The 23,524-nt window shown below is 38.3% G+C and overlaps 1 protein-coding gene and 1 non-coding gene across 3 annotated transcripts in view; one reads left to right on the top strand and one right to left on the bottom strand.

Annotated features, from left to right (window-relative positions):
- The window catches only part of KLHL15 (kelch like family member 15), a 34,302-nt gene extending 11,384 nt beyond the window's left edge, over positions 1–22,918 (bottom strand). Inside the window, exons 1-3 of one of the 2 annotated variants that reach the window (XM_061407830.1) lie at positions 22,903–22,918; positions 22,137–22,336; positions 9,068–9,779 (exon numbers count right to left, since the gene is read on the bottom strand). In XM_061407830.1, coding sequence (XP_061263814.1) covers positions 9,068–9,772 — 705 coding nt within the window. In that variant the 5' untranslated portion in view covers positions 9,773–9,779; positions 22,137–22,336; positions 22,903–22,918. Of the gene's footprint in view, positions 1–9,067; positions 9,780–22,136; positions 22,585–22,902 lie in introns of those variants that run through there. The other variant, XM_061407831.1, reaches the window with a different exon arrangement.
- On the top strand, positions 19,225–19,539 carry LOC133243626 (small nucleolar RNA U85). The gene has a single exon (XR_009735176.1). It is a non-coding gene; the product is annotated as a small nucleolar RNA U85 (small nucleolar RNA).
- Positions 22,919–23,524: the final 606 nt, after the last annotated feature.

Here is a 23,524-nt window from a genome sequence, read left to right as displayed (position 1 = left end):
CCCCAATCCCTCCCAGCATCTGGGTCTTTTCCAATGAGTCAACTCCTCGCATGAGGTGGCCAAAGTACTGGCGTTTCACCTCAGCATCAGTCCTTCCAATGAACATCCAGGACTGATCTCCTTTAGGATGGACTGGTTGGATCTCCTTGCAGTCCAAGGGCCTCTCAAGAGTCTTCTCCAACACCACAGTTCAAAAGCATCAATTCTTCGGCTCTCAGCTTTCTTCACAGTCCAACTCTCACATCCATACATAACTACTAGAAAAACCATAGCCTTGACCAGACGGACCTTTGTTGGCAAAGTAATGTCTCTGCTTTTTAATATGCGATCTAGGTTGGTCATAACTTTCCTTCCAAGGAGTAAGCGTCTTTTAATTTCATGGCTGCAATCACCATCTACAGTGATTTTTGGATTGGCCATTTCCTCCTCTAATAATCTTTTAGTTTAATGTAATTGTGTGCATGCACATAGAGAAAATGTGAGAAATTAATAATTTTAAATGTGGTTCCTAGAAATATATTTATTAAGTCAAAGAATTATTAGCTAGCCATTACCACTGGGTAAAAATTCCATGATTCTCCCCTCACTGTCAAAATGTTGTATAATCCACTTATTAAATTTTTAACTTTTAAAGGTAATTTGTTTACACTATTCTTAATTTTGAAAGAATTAAAATATAACAGGCAATACAATTAAAACAGGCATTTCCATAGAGCTTACTACTTTTTTTGATTAAAAATCTACAATTTAAAAATATCTACTAAAAAGGGGTACAGTCTAAAAAATTATTTTACGTTTTCAGCCAACTAATTTAAGGTATTATCAGCTGTTTCACCTTCTGAAAGGATTTTTAAAATGCCCAATACACTTATACTAAACCAAAACAAAATGTCTTTTATTAGTTTATCCAGTTGTGGGGAGGTAGAAGGGGTGGGGACTGAGGGTTAGAATAATCTCTGAACTCAAGATCCCAGGTCTAAGACTTGATACTGTGCACAGGCCACTGTGTGACCATGGATAAGCCTCCAGTTTAGGTATTTTCCCATTATAAAAAGGAATATGCTGCATGAATAGACATGTCTCTGGCCTTCCCACATTCACAACTACTAACCTAATATTTGGAATGATGAGTATAAGGTGTCCTGTGGAAGGAAGATTGAGTCCTGGTTGTCAGTTTTATCATCCTTTCTACATGATCCAATATTCTCAAATACCCAGAAATAAAGCAGTGACTGTCATGGAACTTTAGTGGGAAAACAAATTATGTCTTTGGGGACCACAGCTACATTTGATACTGATTTTTATATTCAGTAAAATGTGGAAATCTTTATATGTTATACTGCAAAAGCATCTATCCTGGTATCAGAAGTCTATTTATAAAATCATGCTCAGAAATGAAGTTGATCCTGATTTATGTGAAACAAAATCATCACAAAAAAGCTAGCTGCAAAAGGCCTTTAATTAATCCCTTTGTCCTGAAAAACTGAATAATGACCAGGGATAAGGCTATTTTAAAAATATCAGTTCCTGCTAAGCACAAATCCTCTTAGTAATACTGTAATTGCAGTCAAATGCCAAACGGTAAAGGCAAACTTTAAAAAGGATTTACCCATCCTGTCTTCTCCAAGCAGGCAAGTCTAAAATATTGACAGAGCTTCAGAAGGCAAGCGACCAGGGCAAATGGGAGCAAGGGAGAGGACTCCCTGAGGACAATATTCTAATAAGAGTTTCAGCACACTCTGGTGAGCCCTCTTATCTGCTCAACTTTTCTATACAGTGAAAAATGTTTAACTCAAAAATAAATGTTTCAGATGTATAAAACAAATTATGGTTACCAAGAGGGTAGATGGGCAATAAACTGGGACATTGGGATTGACATATACATACTATAGCACAGGAACTCTACTCAATACTCTATAATGACCTATATGGGAAAAGAATCTAAAAAGGAGTGGATACATGAATATATATAACTGATTCATTTTGCTGTACAGCAGAAACTAATACAACACTGTAAATCAACTATACTCCAAAAAATTAATTATAAATAAATGTGCTTACGGAACTCCCTGGTGGTCCAGTTGTGAGGACTTGGAGCTTTTGCTGCCAAGGGCCTAGGATCAATCCCTATTCAGGGAACTAAGATCCCACAAGCCCCGCTGTGCAGCCAAATAAATAAATGTGCTTAGAAAGCTTAATTTCCTTCCAATTTTGATGCAATAGTAATAGAGCACCACTAGAAATTAGAGTACACAAGCCTAAAGGTAGAAAATTCTGAAAGACTTAAGAACATCTTATCATTTACTTATACTACTATTTAGAGAATACAACTAAGTTCTAGAATTCACAACATTTTTTTACACACTTTTTTCCTATTTATGGAAATACTCTCAACTATGTAAATATCTTATTTATAAATATGAGTAGAAAAAATAAGAGTAGAAAAAAGTCAAAAGTTTAATCCTAAAACTAACTTCTGAATGAGCAAGGCTTATCTATGACACAGAACATTTTCTGGGCAAATATTACATTTGAGAATTAAAACTTTAAAGCCTAAAATCTTAATATGTCCCTGTGTTTCCTTTCCTGCTCCTAACTTTTTCTCCAGTCACTTTCTGACTTCTCTGATCCTTTTCGATTTCTGTTTATCATGGATTTTTTTCCCCTTAATTTTTCCCGATTCATTAAAAAATTTTTTCTCCTTTTACAGGTAAACATGCTATCCCCATTCCATGTCTTCCTTTCCTTTTACTACAGTTAATTTCCAATTCTGTGCTTTTGTTTTCATCTCCCTTTTATTTAAAAGGAAAATTAGCACATAAGGTTGAATTTTTTTAACTCCAATTTTAGTAGGTTCCTGTCAGCTTAAGATAGTCTCTTTCAGGGGATGAACACCAGTCAACACCTAGACTACCAGCACTCTCCAGGAACCTGAACCTGGAGTGAATGCAAATCAAAGGTGGAAAATAAGAACATTCCTATCTATACACAAAGGGCAGAAGACTTGAGAAAAATACCCTGGGTAATTTTTAAAAACTGTACGCGTATTAATTACAATCATCCAAGTCCAAGGGGCTGGAAGGGAGAGGTCGGCAAAAAGGAAACACGTAGAAAAAGATTTTAAATTAACTAAGAAAGTATGCTTAACCCATTGACCTCGTTTCAAACAAAAACCTGCTAATCTCTTGCTTTCACTCCAAGGGGCAAGTGAGATGATAGTTGACTTAAGTAATTTCAAGTTTATAGCTATATAAGTCCTGTTAATATACAAAGGGGATTTTAAACTTTTTCAAAAACAACTCAAGCTTATTAGAAATTCTAATCAAAGTTCACATTTGAAATCCAGGTTATTATCTTTTTAAAATATTTTTACTGTCAAATACAGCACTGCTTGTTTCTTTTAAAACTGTGAGGGTTAGAAGGAAATTTATTTTTCCTCCAGATTTGTCTGATTGTAGCTTAACTCATTAGAAGTAATTACTTTTTTTGAATTTTGGGGCAAACTGTGGTAACACTAGAGTTATTGGTTTGGTTTCTGGACAGAAATTTTGGATTGGTCAAGTGCGAGAGTAGTCAAAACATGTTACAGTGCCTAAATGAAAGAATTCTGAAGGGTGCATACCACCTACACTTTTTATAGATGTGTCCTTGCTAAAAGCAAATGGAATAAAGTAGAATTAATCTGTATCATCTATCAAGCGTGTTGTGCCTCAATTAACCAGAATATCATACCACCCAAGCATGACACATTAATAAGTTTCCTTATGTGTCACAGTCCATTGTTAATGCTATATAAACCAACTACACTGATAGGGAAATATTTGGAAGATTATCAGTGCTTTGTGAAGACCAGTTCTGAGAGCTACCATGTTCTTAGGAAGGTATTATAAGGGTCTTAGTAAGGTAAACTTGTAATACTTAAATTCTTTCTATCAGTTTCAAGGTGAGTCCAGGACACCTACCTTATCCCCATTTTACAGTGTAGCTTTTAAAGTCACACATTCTGCTCCTTAAGTAAAAGACATTTTTAAAAAAGTGTTAGCCTTTCTAAGCCAGAGAAGGCAATGGCACCCCACTCCAGTACTCTTGCCTGGAAAATCCCATGGGCGGAGGAGCCTGGTAGGCTGCAGTCCTACCAGTTCAGTCCGTGTCTCGAAGAGTCGGACACGACTGAACGACTTCACTTTCATGCATTGGAGAAGGAAATGGCAACCCACTCCAATGTCCTTACCTGGAGAATCCCAGGGACAGCAGAGCCTGGTGGGCTGCCGTCTATGGGGTCGCCCAGAGTCGGACACGACTGAAGTGACTTAGCAGCAGCAGCAGCAGCCTTTCTAAGCATAAAATTTCACTCTGATCCTAGGATTAATATTCACTAGTAATGAATTTATCTTTTAATGGACTATCAAAATTATCTCAAGGCTGTAAATATCCTTATAACAACAAATTTTATCAAACATAGATATGATTTGTTAAATCCAAATATAGTCTCAGTGAAGAATTAACATCTTTTCTCATTAAAACATTAGTTTTGCTCTTCAAAAGTTTATATAAACTCAGTTTGGGGGGATATGGTGAATTACATTTAACAGATCAGAGGGAAAAAGCACATTAGGTATCTGAATATCATAAACTAATTTATAAAATGAAATATTTGAAATAAAGCAGAATTCATCTATATAACCTAATTCCTTCAAAAATATTTTCTTCTGATAAATTTTAAGATTTTATGATTATGATTAATACAATTTCTAGGGACATCATTGGTATGCTAAATCTTTATGCATATTTATGATATGGAAGATAAACCAATATATGAGTATTTTAATGACTAACGTAACAAATTTGCTAAAAAGATCTCTTCTGTACAAAAAAGTACATGTGCCTTTTGCCAAATATATGTTCACTTCATGTTTTTGATAAACCAATAATTGTTTCTTAAAAACTAAAAGACCAAAGAGAACAAAGTTTAAAACTATTTAAATCTTCACATCAGTGAAATTCAGAATGACAAATGTCAGGCCTAATCTCTGTCAACAGATGCACAGACCATTAGAGTTGCAAAAATATATGCCACAGACACTTACATTATGTAAAAACTGAAATTGATGTCTAGTATTAAAACTCGGAACCACTACAGATAAAACGAATCATAAGAACTCCTTAACAACTATATCAAAAGGACAAGATCCTTAAATTTATTTTCAGCTTTCCTTGATTACGCAGTAAGAACTCCAGAATTGTGCTTTCATATCTTATTTCCATATCTTATACCTTTTTCAGTGCCATTAAAATTTTTAGGCTATGTTTCATTCATGCAAACATGTTAGGATTTTCACATCTCTGTACCAACTTTTAAGCCACCCAGGCAGGGCCACAGGGTTAATTACATGCTTCCTGCACCACAGAATCTTTTCCTCTCCCTACTCCAGTAGCTCGAACTGAGAAGCAAGCAGACCTGGGTTCCAGTCTGGACAGTGCCACCTACTCTGGGATAAGAGTCCCAGACCATTCTGAGCCTGTTTCCCTAGCTACAAAACAGAGAGAACCTATTGACTTTGCCTATGTGTAGAGCATGGCCTGGCATGTTATGTGTAAGGTGTTCAGATTAGGAGAATCACTGCCTCGAAGGAACTTGGTGTGGAAATCTGGGAGTCTTGGTCTCTTGGGTGAAGATCCTATCCCAGAGTATACAGTACAGAAGTTTAAGACAGTCTGTTTTCAGCTGGGGGGAAATTCTAGTAGAGGACTAGGGGAAAAGAATAAACCCAAAGACTCTGGCAGATCTAGAGGGCATGATCCAGGTCCCTGGAATCAGTGGGGGCTCTTCCTTGGGGAGAGGCAGAATGACCCCTTACAAAGCCACTGCTCAGATCTGATTGAGCGTTAACTACCCAAGAAGAATTAAAATCTCTCAAGATTCCTTCACCAAGTTCTGTTCAATCACTTTTGAATTGTCCTGGGCCAGGGGAAGGATTCAGACAAAGAAATGCTATTCTCAAGTTATCTGCATCAGCCACTCCATAGAATAATTAGATAAAGTATCTGTTAATTGAACACTAAACCTAACAGAACATTTCTAAAGGCTAAAACTCCAGGAGAGGGGTTAAATATGTGAAAAAGGCTGTTTAACGTATGCACCTTTAGAGTTTCTAAAGCACAACTTAACTCCTTGAACTTCTAGAGCAGCTTGGTGCAACAGAAAGATGATCTGAGCCACAAATGTGAGCCAGAGATATAATTTTTATACTTTCTATCAGCCATATTTTAAGAAGTAAAAAGGTAAAATTGACCTTAATAATGTATTTTGTTTAATCCAATATATCCAAAATATCATTTCAACATATAATCAATATAAAAGTTAGTAATGAGGTAATTTATATCCTTTTTGTCATCTTTTAATCTTTGAAATCTCAAATCAGATGTGTCACATTTCAAGTATTCAAAAGCCACAAGCGGTGACTGTACTGAACAGAGCAGTTCTAGAGTTATAAATATACAATTTTTTTTAAGTAAGAAAGAATAATCTTTTAATTTTGACACTTTAGCTAGTTTCAGTTTCTATAAATTGAATGGAAGAGTTCCAAATTTTTTAAAGGGAGGGGAACTTTATGAATGTAAAAGAAACCTAACACAGAATAGTGTGAATGAAGTCCTTGATGATTTGGGGCTACTTAGCCTCCTAATACAAAAAAGAATGGTAAATTCTAAGTTTGATCAGAGCTGCTAAGCGGTTTTCCAAGACTTTCTCTGGCATTACAACAATATTTTCCTGTAACTGTTCCTGAAAATACAGGATGCTAGATGTTAGATGTGTTAATAGGAAATATAAGGAAGAGAACAACTAAGTTAACATCAACACAAGGAAATCTGATAAATCCAGAATGTGGGGACACACTAAGATAATTGCTAATTTGATTTTTCTCAAAAAAAAAAAAAAAGTGGTGGACTGTTTTATATTAAGAAAGATTAAAAGACATGATAACTAAAAGCAATGCATAAACCATGACTGGATTGTAGGGCATTTGGGGGACAACTTTGAATATTAACTAGCTATTAGTTGATACTAGGGTCTTACTGTTAATTTTCCTGGGTGAAATGTATTGAACTTGAGTAGGAAAACATCGTTATTCTTAGAAGAGTTATGTTAATAAGTATTAAGAGACAAGATGTTGTATTTTCAACTTATTCTCTAAGATTCAGCAAAGGAAAATCTACATAGAGAAAATATGGTAAAATGTTAACAGTTCTTGAATCTAGGTGATAGTTACATAGCTATTCATTATACTATTCTTTCAACTTTTTATATGTTTGAGTATCCTCAGCATAAACAAGAAAAAGAAAGGACCATTCCAGATTAAAAGAGAGACATCATAACTAATGTGCTATATGAACCTTGATTAAATCTTCAAAAAACAGCTTAAAAAAGACATCTTGGAGATAACTGAGAATATCAGAAAATAAACTGGGATATTACATGATATTAAGGAAAGACTGTTAATTTCAATAATGGTATTATGGTTGTGTAGAATTACCTCTCTCTTGCAACTCAGCACTAAAAAATCACTTACTGCTATCAATTACCCATCATAATGTCTTACAAGAGGGAAAATTTTATTTTATTTTCTATTTCATGAGCACCTCCATCTAAACTGAAGTTGGGGAGGGCAAGGTTGTTTGCTTTAGTAGTGGGAAAGCATCTGCATCTAACATGTAAAGACAAAACAGGATTCCCCAGGAAAAGAAGGCAATAAAAACAATAAGAAAAAAATCAAAACAGCAGAGAAAAATGATTTGCACTGCTGACATGGGGCTGATTATCACTGAACAAAAAGTAATTAAGAAGTGTATTCTTTAGTTTCAATTATGTCTGCCGTATCAGTACATTCTGAGAATAAAGATAAAATCCCACAAAATTGAGTTATCTATTTAAAGTATAATTTAATGATATTTCACACCATTTCAGAGGGGGAAAAAACACATCCCAGGCTGCCGAGTGTTATTTAAGGCACAAATTTGCTTATTTTTCAAATGGTATAAACAACCCTTCTTTGCAAATATTGTATTTTTATCACCAGGTCTGGTAACTAAAACTGAGGAACTACCTAACATGAAGGGTGTCAACCAAAGATTTAAGTATGCTTTCTAGAAAGAAGAAAAGATGCAAGAGGTAAACAGAGCCTCAGAGGTAACCATGTGATTAGAAACCAATTAAGTTAAGCAATTACCGAAAATGCTTTCTCTCCTTTGGGCAAGAAAGGATCACAACTGAGACTGGTAAAAAACGAAAAATGCTTACATGCAAAAAGGCCAAGGCTGTTTTGGAGAAAGACAATTTTAAGATAGCAGAACTATTACATGGGAAAAGGTACACAGGAATGTTTGATCAATGTGGATAGAAGATTTATTTATAGTCTTATTTGCTTTGAAATGCCAAAAACAACGGTTTTGGACAAATATATGTTTTCATGGTTAAATGTAGTTAGTATTCACAGTGCGGGGCAGCGGGGTGAGGCGGGGAATGGACAAAGAGGGGGATGCAGAACTAGGTAAAAGGGAAGAAAATCACCACCAAGGCCTACTGCTTTTCAACATCTATTTTATGTTCCTCCTTACTACATTGTAGAGGAATAAAAGGTTGTGTTAATGTTTAACATTCAGAACTATAAAACTCCTCTCGACTCTAATTTCAGTATGGATCACTTAAATTAATTTTTAAAAAGAGAGCTAGACTGACCCAGTTCAGATTTAATTACTCTGTGAAAAGAATGAGAAGCTAAAGCAAACTTACAATCTTTTAGATTAAATAATTATACTTCAACTTTAAAAGTACCTTCTAAGTGAAACTACTTTACCACCTACCTGGTCCATCTTTTAACCACAAAATGTGTTTTTAAAAAACCTAAATACACAAGCTACAACAAATTAGACTTCTTATATGTAACTATTCTTAAAAACTATTCATTCCCTTTTTGGCTCAAACCAAGCCTGGGAATCTTATCTCTAAAGACATGCTGCCTTATTAACTAAATGATGAGTCTTGTCTATTTCTTTCAAATGCACCAACCTTTTCAAAAACACTGGATGGGGTCATCAGACAAAATCTGATGTTCTGAATGATGGTATCGGTATGTCTCCAGCGTCTTCTATCATGCCGCAGCCAAGACTGCACAGCCTCGTACAGCTCTATCTCTGGGAATCTGCTCAGATGATCATTATCCAAGTAAGACATGAGCTTCTCAAAGCTCAGGTAAGACAGGAAGTCAGGCCTGGACATGAGTGGTACAAAGTTGTCTAGCAGAAAAGTATCCAACTTCTCCCTGACTCCTTCGATGTTTACACCGAAATCATCTAAGAGTCTCATAATTTCTGCACAATTTTCTAAGCAGATTTTCGCTAACAGGAAAGAGCAGCAGAACTTCACCACCTCTATAAGTTGAACATACATGGCAGCCTGAAGAATCTCGTGAACTGTACTCATACTCAGTTCTATAGTTCCATAGTACATAAACTGAAGGACGTGGCTGAAGCCTGTAGCAGTTAGACCTTTTAAGTGAATTTTGTTCTGATCCCGCTCCCTCATGTCTGCAGTAAACATAATTCTGAAGTAATCACTCTGGGTAGCCAAGAGTGCTTTATGGGCCTGGAACTGATGGTCTTCAATAACCAGAGTGACATCAAGAAGCAATCCCTCCTCATACAGTGCTCTGAACCCAGCAGAGACACTGGTGTCATGGATGGAGGAACAGAATCCTTCCATGTCCCCTGCCATGGATCACCTGGAAAAAAAGTAATCAAAGAAAACTGTGTTAATCATTTCCATGCATTCTAAAGACATTATTAACTTAGAACTTAAACAATTTTTAAAATTATCTCAATTCTACTGTGTTAAGTCTCACATATACAAACCCTTTGGAAGAAGACAACTTAAAGATTTGCAGGTTAATATTTTTGGCTCCCCTACCTGGTGAAAAAAATCTATTAAATATCTATTCAACAACAGTAAATTATTAACTTACAAATATATGCCTATCACAGTGACTTTACACTGTTTACCAAATATATTTAAACATGTCCCCAAATCATCAACCAAAAAGAATTTCTTAGCCAAATGCTAAATCGTGAGCAAGAGAGACAAAAAAGAAATTAAACCAAAAAGTATACTGTTGACCTTGAAACTTACCCAAACTTAAACTGACCTTGAAACTTACCCAAAGAAAATAATCAGATAGATATGCCAACTTGTACACACAAAGGTTTTTCTTTCTAGCCTCATTTATGATTTAAAAAACTGGAAAGTATTCAAAAGCCCAACAACAGAAACAAGTATGGTACAGTCCTATAATGGATTACTGTAGTAACTAAAAATGATGGCAGCAATATACCTAATTCTGACAAATAACATTTACTATGCATTGTTATGTGAAAAAAAGGCAGGTAACTACAGTATGCTCAGTATATTTTCAAATATTAAATACACACACACATATATATATGTTTAGATGAGAAAAAGTCTGGAGGAATATATACCAAAATTATGTCCCTGGGGTAGTGGGATTTCAGGAAATTTTGAGTATACTTACTTACCTCATTAACCTTGTTTTAAAACAGTGAGCTTATATTGCTTATATATTTAAAACATAAATATACAATTTTAAAGGAAATTAAACTGCATTTTTGCATATCAGAGAAATGAAGCCAAAATAGTGGAATTATAATTAGATCTCTTAAGCAGAATAATTCAGTCTATCAGACGTCTTATGAAGCTAAGTAATTTTCTTCTTTTCACACAACCCCCCCCAGGCCAACTATCTGTCCTCTCCTCAACTCTCACCCTCACATACCTCTGAGCTTCCTCCCCTATGACACATCCTCATCCACGAATTCCCTCCCAACCCTTTCCACTGTGCCCTGTAGAACCTTGCTTCAGTGTAAACAAACTCCCCTACAGCGTCATGGTGGTCACACAAAGTTTTCTCTGCAGTCTGATTTAAAAACAAAACAAAACAAAACAAAATGAAACGAAACACCCTCTTCTATGTTCTTAGAACAAAATGCTCTTCTATAGCTTACAATCTACCTCCTGAGCCTTCTCTTGGCTTTCTACTGTCCTTTTTCTAAAATATGGCTTTTCTCTTAGTTAAAATCCACCTTCTATTGCTCCCTGTTATTTATCACATACACATATCCTGATCTCTCTTCCCTCCACATTTGCTGATGACTGTGTTACTTGGCTAAGAGTCATTTTCTCCACCTCTTCAATGTTCACCTAAGATCGCTCACCCAAAAACTGAGAGGTGAAGTTCTCTGATCACCTAAACTCGTGTCACCTCCCTTCTTACTCCATTTTAAAATCTTATGCTCAAATCTGCTGGGCCTCACCAGAGTCAGGAACTGATCCACACCTGAAATCTTGTCAACTGCCCACTCTCTGGCTTAATATTCTCCTCCCCTTTCATTTGGTCTGTCACCTCCAAACTTTACCTGGCCTTCTCCAGCTTAGATCTTCTGGTATCAGACCCCCAACTCCCAACCTCTTTCCTTACCCTGGTTGGGTGTTTGGGTGGGCCACGAGCCCTCCAGCGAAGCAGCTGGAACCAGTCACTGCTGGCACCTGCTCCATCCTCTTCTTCATGTAGACCATCGCTGCCAGCCTCACCACTCTTATCACAGATGCCTTCCCCTTTGTTAACTAAAAGAGCACCTCTGTGTGCCAGGCACTATTAGACATAAAGGTGTGTACCATTCAGGAATCCCCTCTGCACCCTGGGTTTGGCAGAGCCTTCAGCTGCCGAGAGTAAAAACGGCGCTTTCACAGACTAGTGTACTAACAGGCACTGTCTCTCCAATCTTTGGGCAAGCTATCACTCGATTTGACTACTTTGTTTGACACTCTATTTTAACTCCCTGACATATTAACCCATTTATTCAGTAGTTATCCCAGTCTGGGGTTATCTCCAAGAAAATAAAAACCCTTTGTTAATAAATAAGAAAAAAGTCTGAAAGGATAATAAACTAAAATGCTAAAAAAAAAAAAAAAGTTATTTTGGACGGGAGACTATCTGGCAAGTCTTTTTTTTTCTTTTGGCTGATCTGTGTTTGCTAATCTATCTTCAATAAAAGCATATTACTGCTTTCAAAAAGCTCATTTTTAAAGATCTACAAAATCCTCTGTCAAATCCAATGGTTACATCATAGTCCCTTGTTTCTCAGGATCTTTCTGCAGCATGACTTACTCCCTTGGCTCATCACTCTCTCAGCCTCAGGCCTCTATTTTCCTAGTTCTCTTCCTATTTTGGGGCTGCTTATTTCTCAGTCTCCTTCCTGGACTTACTTTTCTTGAGCTATCCCTTAAACATGGATGTTCCCCAGGATTCTATTCTTGCACCTTTTATCTTTTCATCTAAACACTGTATTTCCCTCAAAGAGCTCATCTAAACCCATGGTTTCTACTAACATTTACCTTTACCAATGCCTTGACCATCACTGTCCCAATCACTATCCTTACACTAGTACTACATAGCACATCTCCTGTTAGATATCTCTGGGTACACCACAGGGATCTCAAAATCATGTCTAGGCAGAATCCTAATTCTCTCCTCTCCCCAATCAGTTCTTTCTTTTGTATTCCCTTCTTATCAAGAGGATTCTAGGTACCTCTTTCTCCCCATTTGTCCCTAACTTACCTGTAAGTCTTATTAATTATACTACATGCTCACTTACGTTAACCTACTTAAGACAGTAAAGTATGCACAAGATACTTTACATCAAAATTTTTATTAGTAATCCATTAATCCAAAAGCTTTATACTTTCATTTTGGAAAGGGAGAACACAAGAGAGCTGTCTATAATTTGGAAAATCGATACAAAATATTTTAGACACTGTAATCAATGCTTGGCAGAACTACTTTACTAACACATTCAAGATTAAAGCAAGCTATCAGATTTTATTTCTTGAATTACTTTTAAAGGCAGGATGGGGAACACGTGTATACCTGCGGCGGATTCATGTTGATGTATGGCAAAACCAATACAATATTGTAAAGTAATTAGCCTCCAATTAAAATAAATTAATTTATATTTTAGAAAAAGGCAAATTTAATAAACTTAGAATTTTCCAACTGATATAAAGTACATATACACAAATGCATACTGTGAACAAAAGGAACATCACCCACCATGGTATCCGAATAATTAAACATTCCGGTTAGTAGAGTGCTATGAACATCACACGAATTAGCAGTTTTCAAAATAATTTGAATAAAAAATATAACAAATTAAACTGGATGAAAATTTCAGTATTTCACTATCTTTCTCAGGATCATTAAGGACACCAACTATCACTCTGACTCATCAAGATTTATTGGTCATTTTTAATGCAGATTTAATAATGGAAGGCTGAACACCAGCATTCACATACTTGAGATGAAACTGCTTTGTGTCATTATCTGTTATTTGACAGTGCCTAAAATACCATGTATTTCACTTCTTGTCAAAGTAACCCTCTCTATTCAACAGGTATCACTATGTGATAAAGTCTCAAACAGCTAATATTCACCTTTCTGACAAAGATTCCATCTAAAGGAAAGTTTTTCAAGGAGACACTATGCTTTCTCAAAAAAAAAGTAACCTAGCTTCCAGATACTTAATATGGTGTAAACATCATAGCACAAAGGAGGTGGGAGGGAATTGGTAAGCTGTGAGGCAAAAGATCCTTTCGGTCTTTAGATGTAAGGGCAGCACCTGCTGTCCTCTAGGCACCCAGCCCACAGAGCGGGGGTTCCTAGCAGACAGGCTTCCATGGACACACTAACAGTATGTCAGATTCGGTCAGATGGGCTGGGAAATATGAATTAAGATGAGTGCTCCTGTGTCGAGAATCTAGAAAGAAGAGAGAAAGAAAAAGAAATAGACGTGCACTGTGTATGACTGGAACTAGAACATGTCAAAGAGTAGCTTCTGCTCAGTTGTGGGCACCAACTTTTGCCTGTCATGTGGGCTGAGTATCAGAGAATGCCAGTCAACTGAGAAAAAAGAGGAAAGCCAAGACAGAAGAAAGAGAGTGCTCCTTAACGCCTTCATTTTCCCAGTTCCTAGGCCCAGCTCCATTCCTGCCAGTGGGTGCTGAGAGAAATCCTTACATGCTCAGGATAAATCCCACCCCCCACCCCCCACCCCACCCCCCCCCCGCACTGGCCTTTACTACCTCAGGTGGGTTTTTCCTACCTATAACCAAGGTTCCTAATTAAGAGAGTTTTAAAATAGAAATACTTTGAGTAAGTTACTCAAACTTTCTTGGCCTTATCTCCATATCTACAAAGGCATTAAACATGATGATTTCTAAATATTTTTAGTCATAAAACTTTCATTTATTTTACTTTTATATGATTTTACAGATGTGTAAAGCACTTTAGCTTGGAAATTTGCAGTCACTCTTTCTACATGAAAAAGCTTTGTGCATCTATCAGTGTGACAGCTTTAGGGAAGTAGCAATATCTTACACTTTTATGGGAAGCATGTATATCGATAGTATCAATGTTAACTGCCCAACATGATACAGTCTCTAAACAGTAGTGAGTACAGGTCTGGAGTCAGATGCCCGTGTTTGAATCCTGGTTGTATCTCTTATTAGCTCTGTGACCTTGGGGCAAGCTACTTAGCCTCTCTGTGTTCTAATGTCCTCCTCTGTAAAAAGGGGATACTAACATTAATAGAGCCTATTTCATAGGCTGCTGTGAGAAATAAACGAGTTAATACACATGACAATGTAGAACAGCATATGGTCCTCAAGTATACTATAGCCTTAGGGCCTATTATTACGCCCCTTCACTTACTGTTACTGGAACGAATAAAATAACCCTGACCCTTTAACAGTCCAGTTAATGTGGAGAAACCCTTCTTAGCAACACCACTTCAAACCTAGCTTATTTTCTTAGTAGTCTCCCAGGACTCAAGCCACCTCTGACTTGATAGATGAAGATACTAATATCCATAGGTGATATTTTTCTTCAAGGTCATACAACTAGTTAGAAACAGAATTAAGGCTAGAACCTGATTTGCAAAACATACAAAATAGTGTGGCTAGAAAAGAGCAAAATCTTTGAAATCAGAGCACTTATTAGTACTTACCATCAGTGTGTCTGGGAGAAATCTAACTTCCTGACCTCAGTTTCCATCCATATATTAGGAACAATCATCATCTATTATTATTGAGTTGGGGTGATGATCAAATAAATTAAGGTAAGTTAAATGTCTAGCCCAGAGGGAAGCACCCCACCAGAGGTCAATCAATGCTGCCTTCCCTATCTAACTCTTACCTAATGTCCTTATCACCCACACAACCACAGGAACTTAACACCCTTCAAACTCCCCTCTATAGACCCCACACCACCCTAAGGTTTACCACAATGCAAATTTATAAGAGATCAGGAAATGTATTGGTAGTCAAAACACTGGACCTTGTTTGCAATGGCATTGTTTTCCATTTTTTCTCTTCACACAAGCACAATTTTCTAGCTTTTCTGCCCCAACAAGAGTAACTACTCTTTGTATTTGTGCTGTTCAAAAACCTATGGGGTTTTTGAACACTGGAAATATGGTTAGATCAAATTGAGATGTGCTTTAAGTGTAAAATGAACACCAGATTTTGAAGACTTAGTACAAAAAAAAGGAAAATATCTCATTATACAAATTTTTAATAGTGACTACATGTTGGAATAATATTTTGGATATACTGAGTTAAACAAAACATTACAATTAATCTCACCTGTTTTCTACTTTTTAAAACTGTGGCTATGAGAAAATTGTAAATTACATATGTGGCTTGCATTATATTCTGTTGTACAGCATGGATCTGTAACATAAATGTTTAAGGCATCAAACAACCAAACTTACAAATGAACACGTGAAACAAAACCACCTTGTTCACAATCCATACCCTGGAAGCTATAAAGAAAAAAAAAAAAGGCTTAAATTAAAATAAAACAAAAATAACACACAAAAAACACATATAAACAAATAACAAGAAAAAGTGTAAGAAAAATACAAAAAAGGAAAACATAAAATTTATATAATTATAGAAATTTAAGGAATAAATTAATAATTGTAAGAACTAATCACTAAAAGTAAACAAAATCAAGTAATTCTACAAAATCAATGAGGTTTGGAAAAAAAAATCTGTTAAGGAGCTTTGAGAAAAGTTATTTACTAACAAACAAAATGCTCAGTGTACAAAAATCATGTATCCTCACTCTTGAAAACAGGTAAGTCAGATTAAGAGAAATCATGGGTTTATAAACCTGCATACCCTTGGCCTTCTACACTTCTGTATTCTACATTTGGCCTTCAGAATTTCAAACAGTAGGTTTTTTTCAAAAGGGGAACCAACTTAAACTAAATGACAAGGCATACTTATATTATCAGGAAAGAAACACTGGAGTTTGTCCTATTCCATAAACTTGGCACTGACTAAAGAAAAACGAAAGCCTCACATTCTCTATGCATGAGAATGAGTGGTATAGTATTTCTCAAAGTGTGGTCCAGGGGCTTCAGTCTCCACAGAGGACTTTGTGAGATCAAAACAATTTTCATAATAATTTTAAAAGTGATTTTTCTTGTTTACTTTCATTCTCTCAGTGTTTTCCAGAGACTACATGTGATAAGAAATGATAAGAAGCCATTGTTTTTTATTAAGCCAGACATTAAAGAGACTTTCAAAAATGTAATAAAACTATGCCATTCTTCTAAGTATTTTGTTGTTTGGGAAAGTAGTTATTTTTCATTTAAAAAATGCTATTTAGGAACTTCCCTGGTGGTCCAGTGGTTAAGACTCTGAGCTCCCAATGCAGCGGGCTCAGGAACTAAGATCCCACAGGCCCTGGTGAGGCCAGAAAAAAAAATTTAGAATTAACAAGTAATGGGACTTTAAATTCATTTTAAGTATTTTTTCAAACTTCCCAGTTTTAATTTCTAAAATGCTCAATATAAATAGATACAACCCACATAAACAAAAGCTCTTTGAGATTCCAATAAATTTTAAGAATATAATGACGTTCTAAGACCAAAAAGTAAGTGCCACTTACTGTACAAGAGATAAATGACAATACACACACACATACACAAAGCAACCTCTTCCCACCTCTGCTCTGAAAGACCATTATTGCTATTTATACCACAGAAATTTCTAACAGTTCAAACTCTCTAGTGACGAGTAAACAAAGTCTGATGAGGGTAAAACTAGACAGGAACTCAAAGGCAAAGAAATTAAATGCTTCCTTTTCAGCTAGAAGGCTGTCACTCTGATTGGAAGGCAAAATTCTAGGCAAGTAGAGATGTTTCAAAATTAACTAACCTCCATATTTATGCCATAAGCAAAAATTTAATGCTTTCACACTATCCCCACAGCTGCTTGAAAATTCATACAAATCCCTAATTTATTCAGTACCAAAGCTAGATTCTCAGAGGTTGATACGCACATCTTCAGTGAAAATTTGAAATTATTTCATATTACCTTTATCCTCAAACTGTTAGCCTACCAATGTTAAACCCTATGTAGAAAATGCCATAGTTGCATACTAAAAAAAAAAAAAAACGCAAGGCTTACTATAGATAAAAATAGAATTAATTTCTGAGTCATAAAATTCCTCACAATTTCTTTAATCTATAAAGTAAAAATCTTTTATTTAACAATCTCAAAGTGACCAACTTAATCTAAAAGCAAAGAAAAATTCAAAAACAGACCAACTTTATTAGCTCTATTCATAGCCCTTTTACCCTGAGATATACTGCTCAAATTGAGAAACAATTAAGTCTAATATTAGAGAAAAGGCTGCCTAAGTTAACTAATTTGTTTAGTACTGGAAATTCTTTCTTGTCCATCAGAATGTTTTTATAACTCAGTACCAAACTGCCAATGACTATTTAACTAAGCTTTTAGGAAGGCTCTGGGTCCTCCAGCCTCCCAGTTGGCATCTGTTATCTAAATTACTTCATTTTTCAGGTATGTTTAGCATTTAGTCATCCTATAATAAAAAGAACCCTTATGAGAAAAAAACCCCACTCCTGTTTCAATGCTATTTTTTCATCAGAAGATTTTAATTTAATGCTCCTCTGCTTATTCCTCACAAGTAAAAGTAGTCCAAGAGTGATGTCATGGAAAACAGCTTCCCTAGCCTTTAGAGATTGGATCCAGTGAGAATTCTAGGAAAAGCCTCTACTGGGGAATAAAACCCCAAATCTTCTAAGTTACTTTCTAACATGAAATCATCAATACTATAATGTTAACATCTTAGTTTTACACAAGAAGTAAACAACTAAACTGAACCTTCTGGAAGGTCTTAATGTTATGATACGGATTTCCTGTAAATCTTTTAAGTGATGCAGAATCATTAACTAAATTCAATGATCTTATCAGAGACAAAGAATAAATCTTCTATTCGTTTCTATCTGCTTCAGTGATTCAGCCAGATGAATTTTAAAGGGCTTATATTAAAAAACAGAAAGCCTGAGGAAATATCTTGCCTTTTCTAGTTTCTTTATTCCAAAGTTAAAATTTTTAATTCTGAAAAGGCCTCCCACTTTCGGACCAGCAGTATATATATGTATATGTGTGTATATATATACACACAAACACACACCCATGGCAAAGATGAACTATGAGTTTCTCCAGTGACTCCTAGAACAGCAGTAATAAATAATAATTATCTCCTAATTCCTGCCCCTTGTTCACCCTGTCCCAGACACACTAGCCTCTTTGCTGCTTCTTGAAAACCAGTCAACACACCCACCTTAAAGCCCCTAAACTTGCCGTTCCCTCTGACTGGATCACTAATCCCAACATACATGGCTCCCTTTAGATCTTTACTCCAGTGTTTTATCTTGGTGAGGCACCCCCCACCCCGCAACCCCTCTTTAAAAGAGAAAACCACCCACCCACCATATTCAACAGAAAATCTTCCTTTTCCCTTTCTGTTTTTTCTCCACAGTATACTAAATGAGATACAGGCTATATTCCTTACTCAGTTTATTTTTCTGTTGTTTTTCTTTTTTTGTTTTGTATTCACTGTTGTATTCCCAGAACCTTGCTAGGAACGCTGCTTGGCACATAATAAGTGCTTAATAAATACTTACAGGATGAATAGATAAGTTTAACTCTCAGAACCCTCCATGTTCTGTAACCATCCCTGATTTAGAGATAAATCAAAACTCGAGGGGGTTAAGTAACTTGCCCAAGGCTGTGATTCCTAATAAGATGGGGCCAGTTTGACTTCAGAGCCTTGGAGTTTAACCACTATCCTGCAATCTTTCACCAATAACTGCCTTTCATGTCTCTTCAGTTAAAAAAAACAACACATCAGGACTTCCCTGGAGGCGCACTGGTTAAGACTCCCCTTCCTTCCCGTTGCCAGAGAGAACATGGGGTAACGAGTAAGAGAGTAGGGATAGGGCATGCTCGGGACATCAGGGTCAGGTGTCCAGAGGACTTAGCCTGTGCTGTGGCCACTGAGAGATGAAACACAGATCTTTGGTAATCTGATGGCTGCAAGAAAAAAAAAAAAAAAAAAGACTCCCCTTCCAATGCAGGGGGTGCAGGTTCGATCCCTGGTCTGAGAACTAGGATTCCACATGCAGTGTGGCACGGCCAAATATTTTTTTTAAATTAGGGGGGAAAAAAGTCCACACGGACTGAAAGTGAAAGTCTCTCAGTAGCATCCGACTCTTTGCAACCCCATGGACTGAATTCTCCAGGCCAGAATACTGGAGTGGGTAGCCTTTCCCTTCTCCAGGAGATCTTCCAAACCCAGGGATCATACCCAAGTCTTCCGCATTGCAGGCGGATTCTTTACCAGCTGAGCCACAATGGAAGCCCAAGAATACTGGAATGGGTAGCCTATTCCTTCTCCAGCGGATCTTCCCCACCCAGGAATCGAACCGGGGTCTCCAGCATTGCAGGCGGATTCTTTACCAACTGAGCTATCAGGGAAGCCCACATGGACTACAGCATACCAATTCAAAAGAAGTATATTCTAATAATTTAATCCAACGTCTCCTAAACTACAGATCCATTCTCCTCACAGTTAATGTTTTTCACTCTCAAAACATTTAAAATAGGAAAAGGCAAATTTGACAACTGACGTGCTACATAATTTGGGGAACCCAGGGCAAAATGAAAATGCGGGACCCCTCGTTCAAAAGCTGGAAAAAAGTGTCATTAAAGGTACTAAAGTATTAAAAAAAAAAAAAAGTTACTGAAGTATAAAGCTTTCTCCTTTCTTTTGAGGTCTCTCTCTACATATCATGGTGTTCTTTTAATTTGCTATTTAATGCATTCTAAGTAAAGATAAATCAGAAATTTACATTATTATCATGAATTTTACTGTTCACCTTTATACTGTACAATACCAGTTTTACGCGCTGATTATTAAACCAAGTTTGGGGTTCTTCTGGACACCCATGAAGCCACACCAGTCCCGGTTCCAAAATTTTACCCCCAGGTAACCCAGATCAAGGCAAAAAGATGGCCAAACTTTGAAATTCCCAATAAAGCAATGATTTGCCAAAATTTTATCTTCAGGACAAGCAGTAAGTCCAACGTATAAAAGCTAGCACATTAAAGTAGGCTCTTCCTTTTGCTAATTTAATCCTGCCGCCTTATATTATTCTGCCTTTTTTTAAAAAACAAAAGCATATTCATAAAGACAGTCGGCACTGGATTATAAATTTAATAAAACATTTCAGGAAAAAAACTCAGAAAACCCATTTATTAGCTAAAACTAACTATATATTTTAAAAAGCTTCTCTTTCACTTTTTATGACCCATTTTTAAAAGCCAGACCATATATTTTTAATGTGCCGAATAAGAATGATCCCATACTGTTACACATATATATTATAAATTCTGATAAAAAAAATCCGATTTTCAACCCACAAGTATTTAAGGCTTACGTATTTCATTATCCCCCCCCCAAGCTAATCAGCAATAAAAAGTGCAAATTAACATCCCTTACCATAGAAAAACTGGTTCCAAGCACCAACTAAGTGTGGTGATGAATAAAAAGAGAATTAAATTACATAAACACTATATTAAGTGTCAAAAAGCTGAGATTTTCTATACATTTCTATATCTATTAGTTACAGAAATCCGAATGCATGTATAAGCTCTCCAAAAACAATTTTCATATTAGTAGAGATATTCAGGCATCTTGTTTCCTAGATATGAAAAACAAGCAATAAAAATTAAGGTATATATCTTGACACCATTTTCCAAATGACAATTTTATCAAGATATTAATCTTGAAAAGAAAAATGTAAATCCGAAAAACAGAAAAGACTCAACAAATGCAAGGTGTTTAATATTCCGAGTAAGCAAAAGGGCATAAGCGGCCTAGAAAAATGAAAAGCAAAGCACCTCAGAAACGTTAAATTTGAATTAAAGAATACCGTTATTTAAATAAGCAGTTAGCATTTCGGAGGAAGAAGGCCAAGCAATGTGACTATATCTAATCGATTCAGAGCAGTGCTTTACTAATTTCCGTCCTTATCGCTTATACTTATAATATAGGGAAAAAAGAGGCAGCAACAGTTAGCCACTACAACATTCACCACTCTGGCAAAGGTTACTTTAAAAATTGCCTTGCATTTTTACAACACTTTACAGCTACGGATTATTTTCACATATATGACCTCATACAGTCCTCACTACCCTGTGATGTGGCTATTACCGACTCGATTTCATAGATAAGAAACCGAGGTTCGGTAAGCGATTTTCTCAGAGTCACCTAGTCGAACCCAGACCTTCTGATTCCGCGTTTTACGCCTCGCATTTCGCATAGTTCTATTTCAGGCAAAAATAGCATTTTTAAAGGGAAGGAGCGGGATAGGGAGAAAATAATCATGGTACCTGCAGCTGTGTGCTGCAAAAAATGGCTGAATTATGCTTCTTCCTTTTTTTTTTTTCTCCTTGGGAAAAAAATTAGATTTCAAACAATCTAAGTAAACTCAAAGACAAATTAGATTTCGGCGTCAACCAAATCTGCGACTGGGGTCAGTGCTGAGGGGCTACCGAATCCGAACCTAGCGCGGAGCCGCGGACGAAGCCCGGGCTCCCGCAGGCCGGAGGGCCAGGGGCGGCTACGCACCTCGGGGGTCTGTCCAGCCTCTAGTGGACGGCAGTCTGCATCAGGAAGAAGCGGGCCAATGGGCCGGACGGTGGGCGGTCGGGCGCCGGGACGGCACTCGGCAGGCTCCTCGAACGTCTACAAGAAGCCGCTCCCGGGCCGAGCCAGAGCGCTCTGGCGGGGGGCGAGAGTGCGCGCCTGCGGCCCCCACGAAACCAGTCCTGGGAAAGAAGACAGCTCTGAGGAGAGATTCGAGACAGTCGGGCGAGGCGGAGCGGCGTCGGGGCCGGGGTCGGCCTTGCCAACGCCAGGGGCTTCGCAGCGCCCGGCGGGGTTCGGCGGGAGGGCCGACGCGGGGCCTCGGGCGGAGAGAGGGGCTGGGGGGCCGCGGGTAGCAGGAGAAGCACCGGCGGTGAAGACGTCGACGACGGCGTCTCCGGGCTTCTGCCCCAGAGCGCGCGGAGCCTCAGGATCACCCACGCCGGGGGTGGAGGAAGGCGGGAAAGGGGCGGGAAAGGGGCGGAGCTTGCGGGGCCACGAGCCAGGGGCCGCTCCGGGCCGCGCGCCCCCTGCGGGCCGCGGGAGCCGCCCGGGGCCCGCCCAGGGAGGCGGGGCCCGCCGGCAGGGGGCCCAGTGCGCCGTCGTACAACGCGGAAGCCTGCCACGCGGGTAGGGCGGTCGAAGGGTGGGAAGCCGAGAGTTGGAACGCAGGCCCGGGAGGCACCCTCGGCCCCCGCCGGCGCCTCGAGGGGGCCCGCGCGCGGGCAGCGGCCTGGAGGGTGTTTACCTTCCCCCTGGTCGAGCGCCAATGCCGCCATCTTTCAGCAAGCGCGCGTCACTTCCGGCGCCGCGGGAGCGGGAGCGGGTGTGGGAGCGGGATGGGGGCAGGGCTGTCCCACGCCCGCGGGGCCCCACGTTCTGCCCGCCACGCCAGCGGGCCGCAAGGAGGGAGTAAAGCGGTCGGCGCTGCGGCCGTGGGCCCGGCCCAACGCGGCTTCCCGTGCGGCTTCGCCGTCGGGGCTGGGAACTCTCGGCAGTGCTGGTCCCCTCGCCGCGGTCCCACTTCACTTGCACGAGCGGTGGGCTCGAGCCACTGTGGTGCGCCCACCCTCCACAAGTTGAGGGTTAGGAAACCCGGAAAATGTCTTTTTGCATCTGGCACACGGTGGGGGTGGGGGACTCGGGGACGATATGGAAGGTGCTTTGCGGTATCTACCTGTGTTATAAACGTGACTACATCTGCGCCAAATGACATCATTGTTTTAAAGGCAACTTGCAGCGGACTGTTGCGTCATAGTTCCACTTGGCTAGTTGCACAACAGTTACACGGTTTAGAAGTACATTTCCCAGAGGTGAGAAAATTCATAGAAGCCGGCATGTCTGCACCACACAGAAATGCCGGATCTAAA

This window comes from Bos javanicus, chromosome X, assembly GCF_032452875.1.
Source record: "Bos javanicus breed banteng chromosome X, ARS-OSU_banteng_1.0, whole genome shotgun sequence".
NCBI lineage: Eukaryota > Metazoa > Chordata > Mammalia > Artiodactyla > Bovidae > Bos > Bos javanicus.
The sequence above is the reverse complement of the archived record's forward strand: the minus strand, read 5'-3'. Positions and strand labels throughout refer to the sequence as shown.